Source organism: Amblyraja radiata, chromosome 10 (genome assembly GCF_010909765.2).
Source record: "Amblyraja radiata isolate CabotCenter1 chromosome 10, sAmbRad1.1.pri, whole genome shotgun sequence".
Taxonomy (NCBI): domain Eukaryota; kingdom Metazoa; phylum Chordata; class Chondrichthyes; order Rajiformes; family Rajidae; genus Amblyraja; species Amblyraja radiata.
In genome coordinates this window covers 31,070,595-31,084,546 of record NC_045965.1, presented here as the reverse complement: position 1 = coordinate 31,084,546, position 13,952 = coordinate 31,070,595, and the positions used below count along the sequence as shown (strand labels likewise).

Sequence of the window (13,952 nt, the reverse complement as noted above, 5' to 3'; positions counted from 1 at the left end):
GCATCAAAACTGACAGTGGAAAGGGGAGACAGTCAGTATCAGAGGGGCAAGGCAGAGCTGGTAAGTGGTAAATTTCCACTTATCACCTGCCTGCTTCCTTCTCTACCAACCCCCTCCCATTCCCCACCTGGCTCTATCTGCCCCGTTTTCTCTCTCTCTCTCTTTATCTGTCTCTGCCTATTACCAACAGCCATCTGACTGAACTCCACTCCTCCATCTCTTCACTGTGGCTTAATTTGCCTATCATCTCTCTCCTCACTTGTCCCACGCATCTCCCTTAAACTTTGCTCCTATTACCTTAAAGCTATGCCACTGGTTTTTGACAATTCCCCTCTGGGAGAAAGGTTCTGACTGTACACCATATCTGCCTCCTTTCAAATACTTTTTATCATATCTCACCTCAACCTCTCATGTTCCAGAGAGTTAAAGTTTGAATCCAAGTTTGCCCAACCTCTCCCTTTGGCTAATACCCTCTAATCCAGGCAACATTCTACTAAACCCCTTCTCCAAATTCTCCTAATCTTTTCTGTAACAGGGCGACCCGAACTGTATATAATACTTCAAATACGGTCCAACCAAAGTCCTATAAAGCTGCAACATGACTTTCCGACTCTTATACTCAATGCCCCGATCGATGAAGGCGAGCCTATCATGCATATTCTTTAACACTCTATCTACCTATATTGCCACTCTCAGGGAGTTATTGACTCCAAGATTCATCTGTATTTCAAAGCTATTAAAGGTCTGGCTGTTTACTGTATACTTTACCCTAACATTCAACTTCACAAGGTGGAACACCTCACACTTGCTTGAATTAAGCTCTATCTCACATTTCTCCACCCATTTGTGTAGCTGACTGATATCCTGCTGTACACAGATTCCTCACAATCCGCAACTCCACTAATCTTGGTATCATCTGCAAACTCAACTACATGTAAATCCAAGTAATTTATATACATCACAAAAAATAGGGGTCCCAGTATCGATCCTTGCAGAACTCCACTGGTCATAGACCACCAGCCCGATTAATACCCTTCCATCACATCCCTCTGTCTTCCATGAGTAAACAAGATCTGAATCCAAACCACAAAGTCACCATGGATCCCATGTATATCAGCCTACCATGTGGGACTCTTTCAAAACCCCAACTAAAGTCCATGCAGACAAAATCTACTGCTCTATTTCCACTGGAACAAACTTGAGTCATCGTATGATCACTCGGACACACAGAGAATATGGCAAGCTCTAAATAAGATAACTAGCTACAAAGCGAGGTCAGGCAACATCATTGGTGATGGAGCGTCCCTACCCGATGAGCTGAATGCTTTCTATGCTCGCATCGTGCAGAAGGCAAACAGGGCAGTGACACCTGGTCCTTCAGACTCAAGTGTGCCTCTCCCCAGGGTGACTGTTGCTGAGGTTAGATCAGCCTTCCTGAGGGTAAATCCACGAAAATAGTACCTGGTCGTGTCCTTAGTAGTTGCGCGGACCAGCTAGCGGGAGTATTTGCGGACTTCTTTAATCTCTCCCTATCCGATCTGAGGTACCCACTTGCTTCAAGAAGACCACCATCATCACGGTGCCAAAGAAAAGCAAGATCTCATGCCTAAACAACGACCATCCAGTGGCCTTGACATCCATCATCGTGAAATGTTTTGAGAGGCTAGTTATGGAATGCATTAAATCCAGTCTACCCAGCGGCCTTAACCCAATGCAGTTCGCTACTGCCACAACAGGTCCACGGATGATGCCATCGCCTTGGCCCTACACTCACCCCCAGAACACCAGAGTAAGAAAGACACCTACGTCAGACTCCTATTCACAGACTACAGCTTTGACTTTAACACCATTATACCATCCAAGCTTATCACCAAATTTGCGGGACTTGGTGTCAGCACTCATCTCCGCAACTGGATCCTGGTCTTCCTGACCAACAGACCCCAATCAGTGAGGACAAGGGACAAATCATCCTCTTATGATAATCTTCAACATTGGTGCTCTGCAAAGATGCATTCTTAGCCCCATTCTTTACTCCTTGTACATCCATGACTGTGCAGCCATGTACACATACCCGTTTGCATTGATGGCGCCGAAGTAGAGATGGTTGACTTCAAATTCCTAGGAGTCAATATCACCAACATTCCTCCTGGACCACCCATATTGAAGCAACGACCAAGAAAGCACACCAACGCCTCTACTTCCTTAGAAGGCTTAGGAATTCTGGCATGTCCCCAACACCTCTCACCAACTTCTACAAATGCGCTATAGAAAGCAATTTATCAGAATGTATCACAGCTTGGTTTGGGAACAGCTCCATCCAAGACAGCAAGAAATTGCAGCGAATTGAGGATGCAGCCCAGACCAGCATACAAAGCAACCTCCCTTCTATTGACTCCATTTATACCTCACGCTGCCTCGGCAAGGCCAACAGCATAATCAAGGACAAGTCGCACCATGCCCACTCCCTCTTCTCCCCTCTTCCATTGGGAAAAAGGTATAGAAGTGTGAAAAAGCACACCTCCAGATTCAAGGACCGTTTCTTCCCAGCTATTATCAGACTACTGAATCATCCTACCACAACTAGAGAGCAGTCCTGAACCACTATCTACCTCACGAGTGATCCTCAGACCATCTTTGGAATAGCAATTTCTTAACTTTTCAATGCCCAACCTTTAATTGCTATTACTACTCAGGGATGTGATGGAGATATAGTTTACACACTCGCTGATAACAAAAACGAATCTTCCAGTCGTTGTTTCTTGATTAATTGGTCTTTTATTGAAGTAATACAAAACAAAGAAATAATTCATAACTTTTCGTTGTTACTAACTGTTTCTTCCATGTGGCGTCTCGTGAACATGAACGTGAACATGAACGTGGTAAAAACTGTTGTCCTCACCATCCCTCAAGGAAAACTAAAAACCCAATCTCTGCGTTAGCCTCCTAAAATCTCTGCGTTAGCCTCCTTCTACGTATATAATCCCACCCACAAGCTTAGGAAAAAGATACAGAAACACGAATAGTAACTAACAAGCATAAATAGCTCCTACAATCTTTGATCGGACTTTACTGGCTTCACCTTGCACTAAACATTATTCCCTTTTCATGCATCTATACATTGCAAAAGGCTTGATTGCAATCATGCATTGTCCACTGACTGGTTATCACGCAACAAAAGCTTTTCACTGTACCTCAGTACATACAACAATAAACTAAACAGAACTATTCTCTTCCATCACCTTTGCAACCTCCACAAAAAACTAAATCAAGTTCCTAACACTTGACATGCTGTGGACAAATATATGCTGACTGTCCCTAATTCCCTTCCAAATCCAAGGAAATCCTCTCCCGATGAATCCTGTTCAATAGCTTCCCTAGCACTGACATGAAGCTCACCGGCCTTATAATTTATTGGAATCTCCCCTTCTTAAACAAAGTAGTATCATTGGCAGCGCTCCAGTTTGCCTGTGGGTAATGCAGATACCAATATCTCTACCAAGGCCTCTGCAATCTTCTCATTGGCCTCACTCAATCGCTTGGGATAGATCCCATCCGGCCTGAGTATCTATCCACCTTAATGGTCTTCAATAGCCCTAATATCACCTCCTTCTTGATCTCAAACTACCCTAGCACATTAGAAACATAGACATAAAAACATAGAAATTAGGTGCAGGAGTAGGCCATTCGTCCCTTCGAGCCTGCACTGCCATTCAATATGATCATGGCTGATCATCCAACTCAATATCTTGTACCTGCCTTCTCTCCATACCCCCTGATCCCTTTAGCCACAAGGGCCACATCTAACTCCCTCTTAAATATAGCCAATGAACTGGCCTCAACTACCTTCTGTGGCAGATAATTCCACAGATTCACCACTCTCTGTGTGAAAAATGTTTTCTCATCTCGGTCCTAAAAGATTTCCCCCTTATCCTTAAACTATGACCCCTTGTTCTGGACTTCCCCAACATCGGGAACAATCTTCCTGCATCTAGCCTGTCCAACCCCTTAAGAATTTTTTTAGTATTAGTATTACCCATATTAATCTCACTGTCCTCCATGTCCTTTTCTTTGGTGAACAAAGATGCAAAGTATTTGTTTAGTATTGTGCCTACATCTTCTGACTCCAAGTATGAATCAAAGTGTAAATTTAAAAAAAAATCTGATAATGAAAGAGCAACTTACATTTATTTATATAGCACTATCTCTCAATATATGTTCCTAAATACTTCATACACAACAAATAGCCTGAAAGTGCAATATAATTTATGTTGCAAATTAAGTGGACATTTGAAGCATACAGTTGGGAGGTGAATCATCAGCTAATCTGAGATCAGAATAGCTTTGTTTTCCCACTCTGCTAACGTAAATTCATCATGTACTACATTTTCCAAAATAAATATTGTATTGGTGAAAGATCAGTTCTGAAGACATTTGCAGTCCAAATTATAATCAGATATACAGAGGTGCAAATGTTGATAGCAGTTCCACAAAAAAGTGCCCGCGTTTATCTTCATAAATGACAACATGTTGAGAAACATAAATTCACTGTCTAAGCCCTGCTGGCAATTTTCCAGCTGTGCTCTGGCAATGGATTCTGGTCAAGTCCAGTAATATGGCAGGAAGTAACTAAAATTCCACAAAGAATCTGCTCTTAGATCCTGTGCCATTTCATGTGGTGCAAAGTCTGTGAGGCATTCATTTGAACAGGGACTTTATTGAAGTAACAAAAAATAATAAAGTGTTTTCTTAATTATTTGTGGGAATATTGGAATTATTTGAGCAATTTAAGTGTTAAAAAGTTATTATTAAATGTGTTTAATTCTAAAATCATCCACTCATGATAGTTTTTTAATATATTTGAATGTCAGGGACTTTCAAAAGAATTAATAATCCTTGTGATCTTTGACAGACACCAAAATTGGTGATTTTAATTATATCGAAAGGAGTTCCTTGGGAGGTTCTGGCCCACTGAAATTACCCAATTATATGACATGATAATTTGTCAAGTACGATGACTTGCGGTTTGCTCAGATTCGAGTCAATCTTGGCCAGCAAGTTGCCTATCCAGATATGGACAGGGAACGATGTGATATTAATACATTTCAGCTGCAAATGAGAGCAGTGAATCCTACTCAGCAAAATCCAGAAAAATATGGTATAAAAGCAGATTCTTTCCTCACATGACTTTGCTTAAAAATGTCACATTAAGAACTTAGAAAAGTGAAGCTGAATAAAGATCAGATACTAAAAACAGAATTGTTGCATAAAGCTGTGGACTAAGTTCTGTAATAATTCAAATTATTACAGTGAAGTTACTGTAAAACTTGATTTGGATCTTGTGTGTAATATTTTAGCATTTGCTTTGAAATGACAGTGCCTATGTTAAAAACAAATCTAAACAATTCAGCATAAAAAATGTATTTTGTTTTGTCAGTGGTCAAGGATTAATTCAATATATCGGAGGCAATTTTAACTTCTCAGTCAGTGGGAATAGAGTAAGGGAAAAGTTGAAACAAAGCAAATCTATTTCCCACTGAAACCATAATTTACCACAAAGACAGACACAAAAGGGTGGAGTAATGTAACAGGTCAGGCAGCATCTCCAGAGAAACTCTCGACCCGAAACATCACCTATTCTTTTTCTCCAGCGATACTGCCTGACCAGCTGAGTTAATCCAGCTTTTCGTGTCTGACATCGGTTTAAACCAGCATCTGCAGTTCCTTCCTACACATAATTTAGCACCTTTGTTTTGGTGCCAGACGAGGCCCACATATTCCTGTCTGTTATTGAAGGAATCAGTCTTCTTACAACATCTCAGTTTATCCCTAATAGGACTAATTCCACTTTCCACTGGAAGTGGGAAAATGGTGACTAGAAGCATTCAAATGAAGGCTGGCAGTAGAACATTTCAAGGCCTACAGAAATATTAAAGTGTGAAATTATCACCCTTGGTGCTGGAATGGACTTTATGGTGTTCAAAAAATACGTGTTAATAAACATACCAGACTAACTATTTATTTAAAAAAATACATAGAACAGATACTGTACATGAATAGGTTAAACTCACCATAATGACAAAGTGAAATTGAATACACTATCAGGAATGCAAAGAAACATCAAGCGATAAGAATGAAATCACAACATATATGACATAAGGTGGCTGTAAATTAAATCCACCCTTAAGTTCTAACCTTTTTAATCATGTTCTCTGGTGGCACATCCCTCCTTCCCAATGCATACGAACTCCACTGACTAGTTGGAGATATATCTTCCAGTTCACTGTCATGAACATTGCTTTGTTGTGACGGTGTCTAAAAACAAGAAAATCAAACATGCTATGTTCCAGACACTTGCACAGTTTAATGAGTAACATTGACAATTGAAGCTTTTGCACAATTAAGTGCCTTGGCTGGTGCTCTAGATAAAGGTAACACAAGGTTTAATTCCTATATTGTTTTGTTATCCAAGTGTCATTGGCTTCAACGTTCCTGGGCTATTTGGATAAAAAAACATCAACCAGAATCAAACAGAATCCTTGTTTCTCAGTGGCTCAGGCTGGAAAGTGAATATGGAGTGGTTTTACAATAGTCACCATGTCGATATTTTCAGAACTAGAACTACCAAGGCTTAAAGAAAATGTTTTAAAACAGCACCATTAAATTAAAACTAATACACAAGCATCCAATAGATAATTAATGGTACAGATGTGCTACCTTATTAGGAATGTGATTAAGTTGGAAGCTGGAATTGAGCTTTTATTAACATTTACTAAATTAGCTGGGTACAGTTACATTTTAAAAAGCAGTAATTGAAGCAAATAGCGGCAGTGCATGCTGTGAGATGGTTTAGGCTCAGCATGCACTCTTTTTATTTCTACGCATTACACTGACTTGTGCAGCATACATATTATATTACATTTATTTTCTTCAGATAAAATCATAAGATAAATTATTTTTTTACTGTATGTTTACAGCATAGCAAAGTCATGCAGTGCCACTTTGCTCTTGGATTTGGCAGAATGGGACCGCGATTAGGCATAATTGTCCATGCTTTTGAGAATGGAAGCAATACCCCTGCATCTCCTTTGTCACAAGGAAGTTCCAATACTTCCAAAAAACTTATCTCACCAGTGAGATTTATACTGGAATACAGCACTGAATAGATATGACCTGGTGGGAAACCCATCATTGCTCTCCAACTCAACCCTCAGCAAAAATTACTATAGTCACACATCTCTCATGGCATAATTATGAGCTTGAGCATGAACCACCATCAGAATCATCAGGATGTCTATCGCCCTGTCCCTCTGCCTGCACTTTGAAATATCTGACCACAAGGCAATGATTCTTCTACCTGCCTATAGACAGAGATTGAAGAGCATGGCAAAGAGGACTATGGAGTACTTTTCAGGGGAGAAAGAAGAGCAGTTAATCAGTAGACTGGGCCATGTTCAAAGATTCATCACCAGACCTCAATGAATATGTCACAATCATCACTGATTTCATAAGGAATGTATAGATGAGTGCATAACTATGCAAACTTTCTGATTCTTTTCCAATCAGAAGTCCTGGAAGAATCAGGAGACTTGTAATCTGCTAAGGGCTAGATCTATGGTGTTTAAGACTGACAGTGTCATACAAGAAGTCCAGGAATTACTTCTTGAATGCCATCAAGAGACAATTTTGAACTAAGCTGGAGCCACAAACATACAACAACTTGCACACTATCAAAGCAGGTAGCCTCAGTGGCAATGCACATCATCACTGGAAGAGTTCAATGTCTTTTATGCTCCTTATGAAAAGGAGAAAAGTGACACACTGACATGAGCCTCCACGGTCCCTGACAACCCTATGATTTCACTCGCTGAAGCAGACATCAGAACATCCTTAAAGAGGGCAAACCCACAAAAAGCACCCAAACGGTGTACCTGACCAAGTACTAAAGATCTGTGTGGACCAATTGGCTGGAGTATTCCAGGACATCCTCAAGATCTTGCTTCTGCAGTCTGAGGTTCAAAAAAGCATCTATTCTATTGGTGCCAAAAAGAGCATTGTGATCTGCCTCAATTATTATGGTTTGGAAGCACTTGAATCCATCATAATAAATTGCTTGGTTGTGGCATAATGAACTGCTCCCTCAGAAATAATGTGAATATAGTTCAATTTGCCGATCGCCATAACAGGTCAACAGCAGATTCTATCTCATTGGCTCCTCACACAGCTCTGGACCATCTGAATCACAAATCTCAGGTGGCTGTTCATCGGCTACAGGTCGGCATGCAACACAATCATCCCCTCCAAACTCATCACTGCGCTCCAAGACCTGGGCTTCTTAATTTCCCTTTGCGAGGGGATCTTTGACTTCCTCATTGGCAGTGTTGATTCTCAGTGTTGATCGATAACAACATCTCTTCGTCACTGACCAACAGCAAAAGTGCACCTCAACATTGCATACTTATCTTGTTGTTCTACTCTCTTTATACTCATGACTGTGTGGCTAAGCACAGCCCCAATTCTGTCTATAAATTTAATGACAACACCATTATGGTTAGCCGAATCACCGTTGGTGATAAGACAGCATACAGCGGAGAAAGAATAGCTAGTTGAATGGTGCTGCAACCACAACCACTTGGTCAACGTCAACAAAACCAAGGAATTACTGGGGAAATTGGGACACCACGTGCTCATTTTCATTGGTGGTCAGTGGTGGACAGTTGGCAGCTTCAAATTCCTGGGTGTTATCACTTCGGATGACCTGTCCTGGGCTCAGCACATAGATGCAATAATGAAGAAGATGTGCCATTACCATTGCTTTTTTTTAACGTTTTAAGAGATTGGGCATGCCACTGAATATTCTAACAAACCTCTGCAGATGTGCAGAAAGTATCCTAATTGGTGGCATTATGAACCGTAAGGCAATTCCAATGCATTGCAATGCAAGAGGCTGCAGAGAGTGGTGGACTCAGCCTGGCCCATCATGGACACAGTCCTTCTTTCCATTGAAAGTAACAACATTGCAGTGCTTTCTCAAGAACGTGGCATCTATCATCAATGATCCCACCATCCTGGCCATGTCCTCTTATAGGAATGAAGTCCTGCACAGTGAAAATAGGGAGTTACTCTATATGCTAGTGAGGGTGGGAATAGGAGGATATGACAGATGAATGTTTGGCTGAGGAGTCGGTGCAGGAAACAAGTATTCAGATTTTTGGATCGCTAGGATTTCTTCTGGGGCTAACGTAACTTGTAAAAGGATGGGTTGCACATAAACTGGCTTGGGGCAGCAACCAGAAAAGCAGGTCAGTAAATGGAGAGACTGATGGGAAGGTAGAGGTTATGACCTGTAAGTCTCAAAGGAAGCACAGACAGGGAGAGGTTAATGAACATGGTGAAATGATGTCCTGAAGTGCATTTACTTCAATGCAAGAATTATTGTGGGTAAAATGAATAAATTTAGAGCCTGGATCATTGTTTGGAAATATGATATTGTAGGAATTAAGAAGACTTGGTTGTGAGAGGAATCATTACTGACAACTCTCAACGTTTCAGGATTTTGATGTTTCAGACGTGCTAGATAGCGAGGTAAAACAGGTGGCGGAGTTAATTTACTAATCGCAGAGACTGGCACACCAGTCTGCTGAGTCAATATGGGAAGAGATCAAAAATAAAAAAGGTGATATCATTCTAATGGGATTGTACTACAGGCCTCATCACCCAGCGAATGATAGAGGATCAGATATGTAGACAGATTACAGAAAGATGCAAAAACAACAGGATTGTCATAGTAGGAGACTTCAACTTCCCCAATATTAATATGGACCTAATTAATGCAAAATGCATAGGTAGGCAGAATTTGTTTTTGTGTATTTCAGTTTTCTGAAACAGTATGTAGTAGTCCAACTCAAGGAGGGACCATTATGGAGCTGGTATTGGGAAATGAGCCTGGCCAGGTAATTGGAGTTTTAGTCAAAGAACATTTTGAGGATAGTGATCACAACTCCATAAATTTTAAGATTGTTTTGAATAGGGATTAATCTGGACCTTGGGAGAAGGTACTAAATTGGAGTAAGGCAGATTACCACATTATTAGTCAAGAGTTAGCGAGAGTTAAGTGGGAGCAGTTGTTATTGGGTCAGCCGCATCTGACATTTGGGAGTTGTTTAAAACCTAGCTGTTCAAAGTTCAGGACCAAAGAGGTTGTAAGTTTGGTCAGAAAGAAAAAGGAAGTGTATGTAAGGTTCAAGAAGATAAAATCTGAAAGGGCTCTTGAGAAATATAAAGCTGGTAGGAAAGAACTAAAATGGGCAATCAGAAGGGCCAAAAGAGACCATAAAATGTTTTTAGTGCGCCAAATTAGAGAAAATCACATACATTAAAAGGTAACCAGGGAGAAGGGAGCTCAAGGATAAAAGAGGGAAATTCTTTGCTTGGAATCAGAGAATGTATGTGAGGTAATAAAATAGTATTTTGCATCTGTATTCACCAAGGAGAACATAGAGGACAGTTCTAATATGCAAGGGCAGGTTGACATCAAGAAGGATGTGGTATTGGATAAATTCTCAGGTTCTGATGGGATCTAACCCAGATTATTATGAGGAGATTGCAGGGGCTTTGACAAAGATCTTTGCACCTTCTCTAGCCACAGGCGAGATCCCAGAAGACTCGAGAGTAGCCAAAATTGTTCCTTTATTCAAGAAAGTAAGAGAGAATCCATGGAATTAGAGGACAATGATTCTGGTGTTTGGGGTTCAGAACTGGTTTACTCATAGAGGACAGGGTGTTTTGTGAAATGATGTTTTTCTGACTGGAGGTCAATTGGTGGTGATTGGTGAAGATGTATGTTGGGACATATTCTTGTGATATATATAAATGACTTGGACATAAATGTAGATGGATTAGTTAGTAAATTTGCAGTCAAATTTGGACGGTACATGGATAGAAAATGTTTAATGGGATATGGACCAAATAAGGCCAAAGGGGTCTCGCAAGGATGGGGCATCTTGGTTGGGTTGGGCCGAAGGGCCTGTTTCCATGCTGTATGACCATACAAAGATTGTTGGAGTTGTGGACTGGAGCTGCTAGTGAGGACAACTGTCAATGTATACAGCAGGATATAGATCAACTACAGAAATGAGCAGAGAAATAGCAGGTGGAGTTTAATCCAAGCAAGTATGAGGTGTTGCATTCTGGGAGGTCAAATGTAAGGGGGAGGTATTTGGTTGATGGCAAGACCCTGAACAGCATTGATATACTGGGATCTTGGGGTCCAAGTTCATTGTTCATTGATAGTGGCAACACAAATAGAGTGGTATAGAAGGTGTATGGTATGCTTGTCTTCATTGGTCAGACCATTGAGTGTAAGACTCAGGAAGTCATGTTGCAACTCCAGAAGATCTTTAGTTGCATTTGGAATATTGCATGCAATTCTGGTCACCCCATAGTAGGAAGGATGTGGAGGCTTTGGAGAGGCTGCAGAAAAGGTTTATCAGAATGCTGCATGGATTAGCAAGTATTAGCTACAAGTAGTGTTTTGACAAACTTGGATTGTTTTTTTCCAGAAAGCAGGTGGTTGAGGGGAGACGCGATAAAAATATTTAAAATTCTGAGTGACATAGATAATAAGTTGGATCCTTTTACCTCCGTGCAAATGTCAAAGACATGGTGGCAACGTTTAAAGGAGATGTTTAAGGCAATTTTTGTTTTACATTGAGGGATGTGGGTGTCCGTGAGGCAGATACAATAGTAGCATTTAAAAGGCTTTTAGACAAGCACAACATTACGCATGGAATGGAATGTTATGGATCATGCAGAGGCAGATGCGATTAGTTGATCTTGGCATTATTTTCAACACAGACAATGTGGGCCAAAGGGCTTGTTCCTGTACTGTATTATTCTATGTTGAGAGTTTCGAGGTCCAATATGGAAACATGCCTTTCGGCCCACCAAATTCACTCCAGTCAATGATCACCTGCTCACATACTAATTCTATAGTATCCCACTTTCTCAACTATCCCCTACACACTAGAGGCAAATTACTGAGGCCAATTAACCTACAAGCTCGCATGTCTTTGGGATATGGAAGGAAACCGGAGCACCGGAGCAAACCCATGTGTTTACAGAAGGTAGACAGAAAAAGCTGGAGTAACTTTTGATACTGTCGACCACATCATCCTAATTGACCGTCTCCGGTACGAGGTTGGTATTGATGGCACTGCCCTGAGCTGGTTCATCTCCTACCTCAAAGGTAGGAGTTTCTCTACTAACATTCTCTTTCTCCTCCCCAGCTAGCCTCTGCTGCGTGGTTCCACAAGGTTCCATCCTAGGCCAAGTCATTCAAAGGCACGGTATTTCCTTCCACTGTTATGCAGACGATACACAACTCTATCTCCCCCTGAAGCCCAAAAAACGATCAAATCTACTTAACCGTATACACTGCCTCGAGGATATAAAGTGTTGGATGGCCCAGAACTTCCTCCAAATAAACGAGAGTAAGTCTCGGCCCCTCGGACTCAATCAAAACGATAGCAGGCAGCCTTGGAAGCCTTACCCCATTACTCAAACCTCACGTCAAAAACCTTGGCGTGATATTTGACTCAGCATTGAAATTTGACAAACAAGTCAATGCCGTGGAAAAAGCTAGCTTCTTCCAGCTTCGGACGATAGCTAAAATAAAACAATTCCTCCAGTTTGATGACCTGGAAAAGATCATCCACACATTTATCTCCTCCCACCTCGATTACTGCAACTCCCTTTACACTGGCATCAGCCAATCCTCCCTATCCCGCCTGCAACTGGTCCAAAACGCCGCAGCGAGACTCCTGATGGGCACCCAAAAAAGGGACCACATCACCCCGATTCTGGCCTCTCTCCACTGGCTCACTGTGCGGTTCCGAATAAATTTCAAGATCCTTCTTTATGTTTACAAAGCCCTTAACGGGCTTGCCCCCACCTACATCAAACATCTGCTTACCCGCCACACCACCTCCAGGTCCCTCAGATCGGCCGACTTGGGGTTACTGAACATCCCGCGGTCTAGGCATAAGCTCTGGGGCGACCGAGCCTTTGCGGTTGCAACTCCTAGACTGTGGAACAGCATCCCTCTTCCCATCAGAACTGCTCCCTCCATCGACTCTTTTAAGTCGAGACTTAAAACTCATCTTTACTCTCAAGCCTTTCTTGACGTCCTCTGAGGTAGGGCTATATGTATGTATTTATGTATGTACTTAATCTATGAACCACTGTTGTATAACGTTAGTACCTCCACCAATGTAAAGCACTTTGGCCAACGAGAGTTGTTTTTTAAATGTGCTATAGAAATAAAAGTGACTTGACTTGACTTGACTTGACTTGACTTGACTTGACTTGACTTGACTTGACTTGACTAACTCAGCGGGACAGGCAGCATCTCTGGGGAGAAGGAATGGGTGATGTTTCAGGTTGAGACCCTTCTTCAGACTGGTTAGGGATAAGGGAAACAAGAGATATAGATGATGAAGTGGGGGGATAAAGAATAATTACTAAAAGATATGCAAAAAATCACAGAAGGTGGTGGGTGTGTGGAACAAGCTGACAGTGGAGGTAGTTGAGGCAGCTACTATAAGATATTTGGATAGGTACATGGATATGAACAGTTTAGAGGGATATAGGCCAAACACAGGCAGGTGGAACTAGTATAGATGAGGCATCTTGGTCAGCCTGGGCCAGATGAATGTTTTGTGCAGGCGATCTGGTTGGGTCTTTGTTTAAGGAGGAAGTGGAAGGCCTTTAGATTCTACTCATGTGGGATGTATGTGGAGGGATTGTATGTCCATGGGGAAGATGAACAAGGAGCTAGAAACTGTTGAAGTGGCAGAAGGCATCTGAAATGTCATTAATATAATTGGGAAGAGATAGGACTAGGAGAGAAAAGTAGAAAGAAATAAGTTTGATTGGGCAAGAGTACGCTGAAGCAA

At 41.4% G+C, this 13,952-nt stretch overlaps 1 protein-coding gene across 9 annotated transcripts in view; it reads right to left on the bottom strand.

Annotated features, from left to right (window-relative positions):
• lrrc7 (leucine rich repeat containing 7) overlaps positions 1-13,952 on the bottom strand; it is a 360,661-nt gene that overhangs the window by 18,652 nt on the left and 328,057 nt on the right. For all 9 annotated transcript variants that reach the window (XM_033028474.1, XM_033028480.1, XM_033028476.1 and 6 more), the window contains one exon: positions 6,193-6,312. In XM_033028474.1, the coding sequence (XP_032884365.1) occupies positions 6,193-6,312 (120 nt within the window). The remainder of the gene's footprint in view (positions 1-6,192; positions 6,313-13,952) is intronic.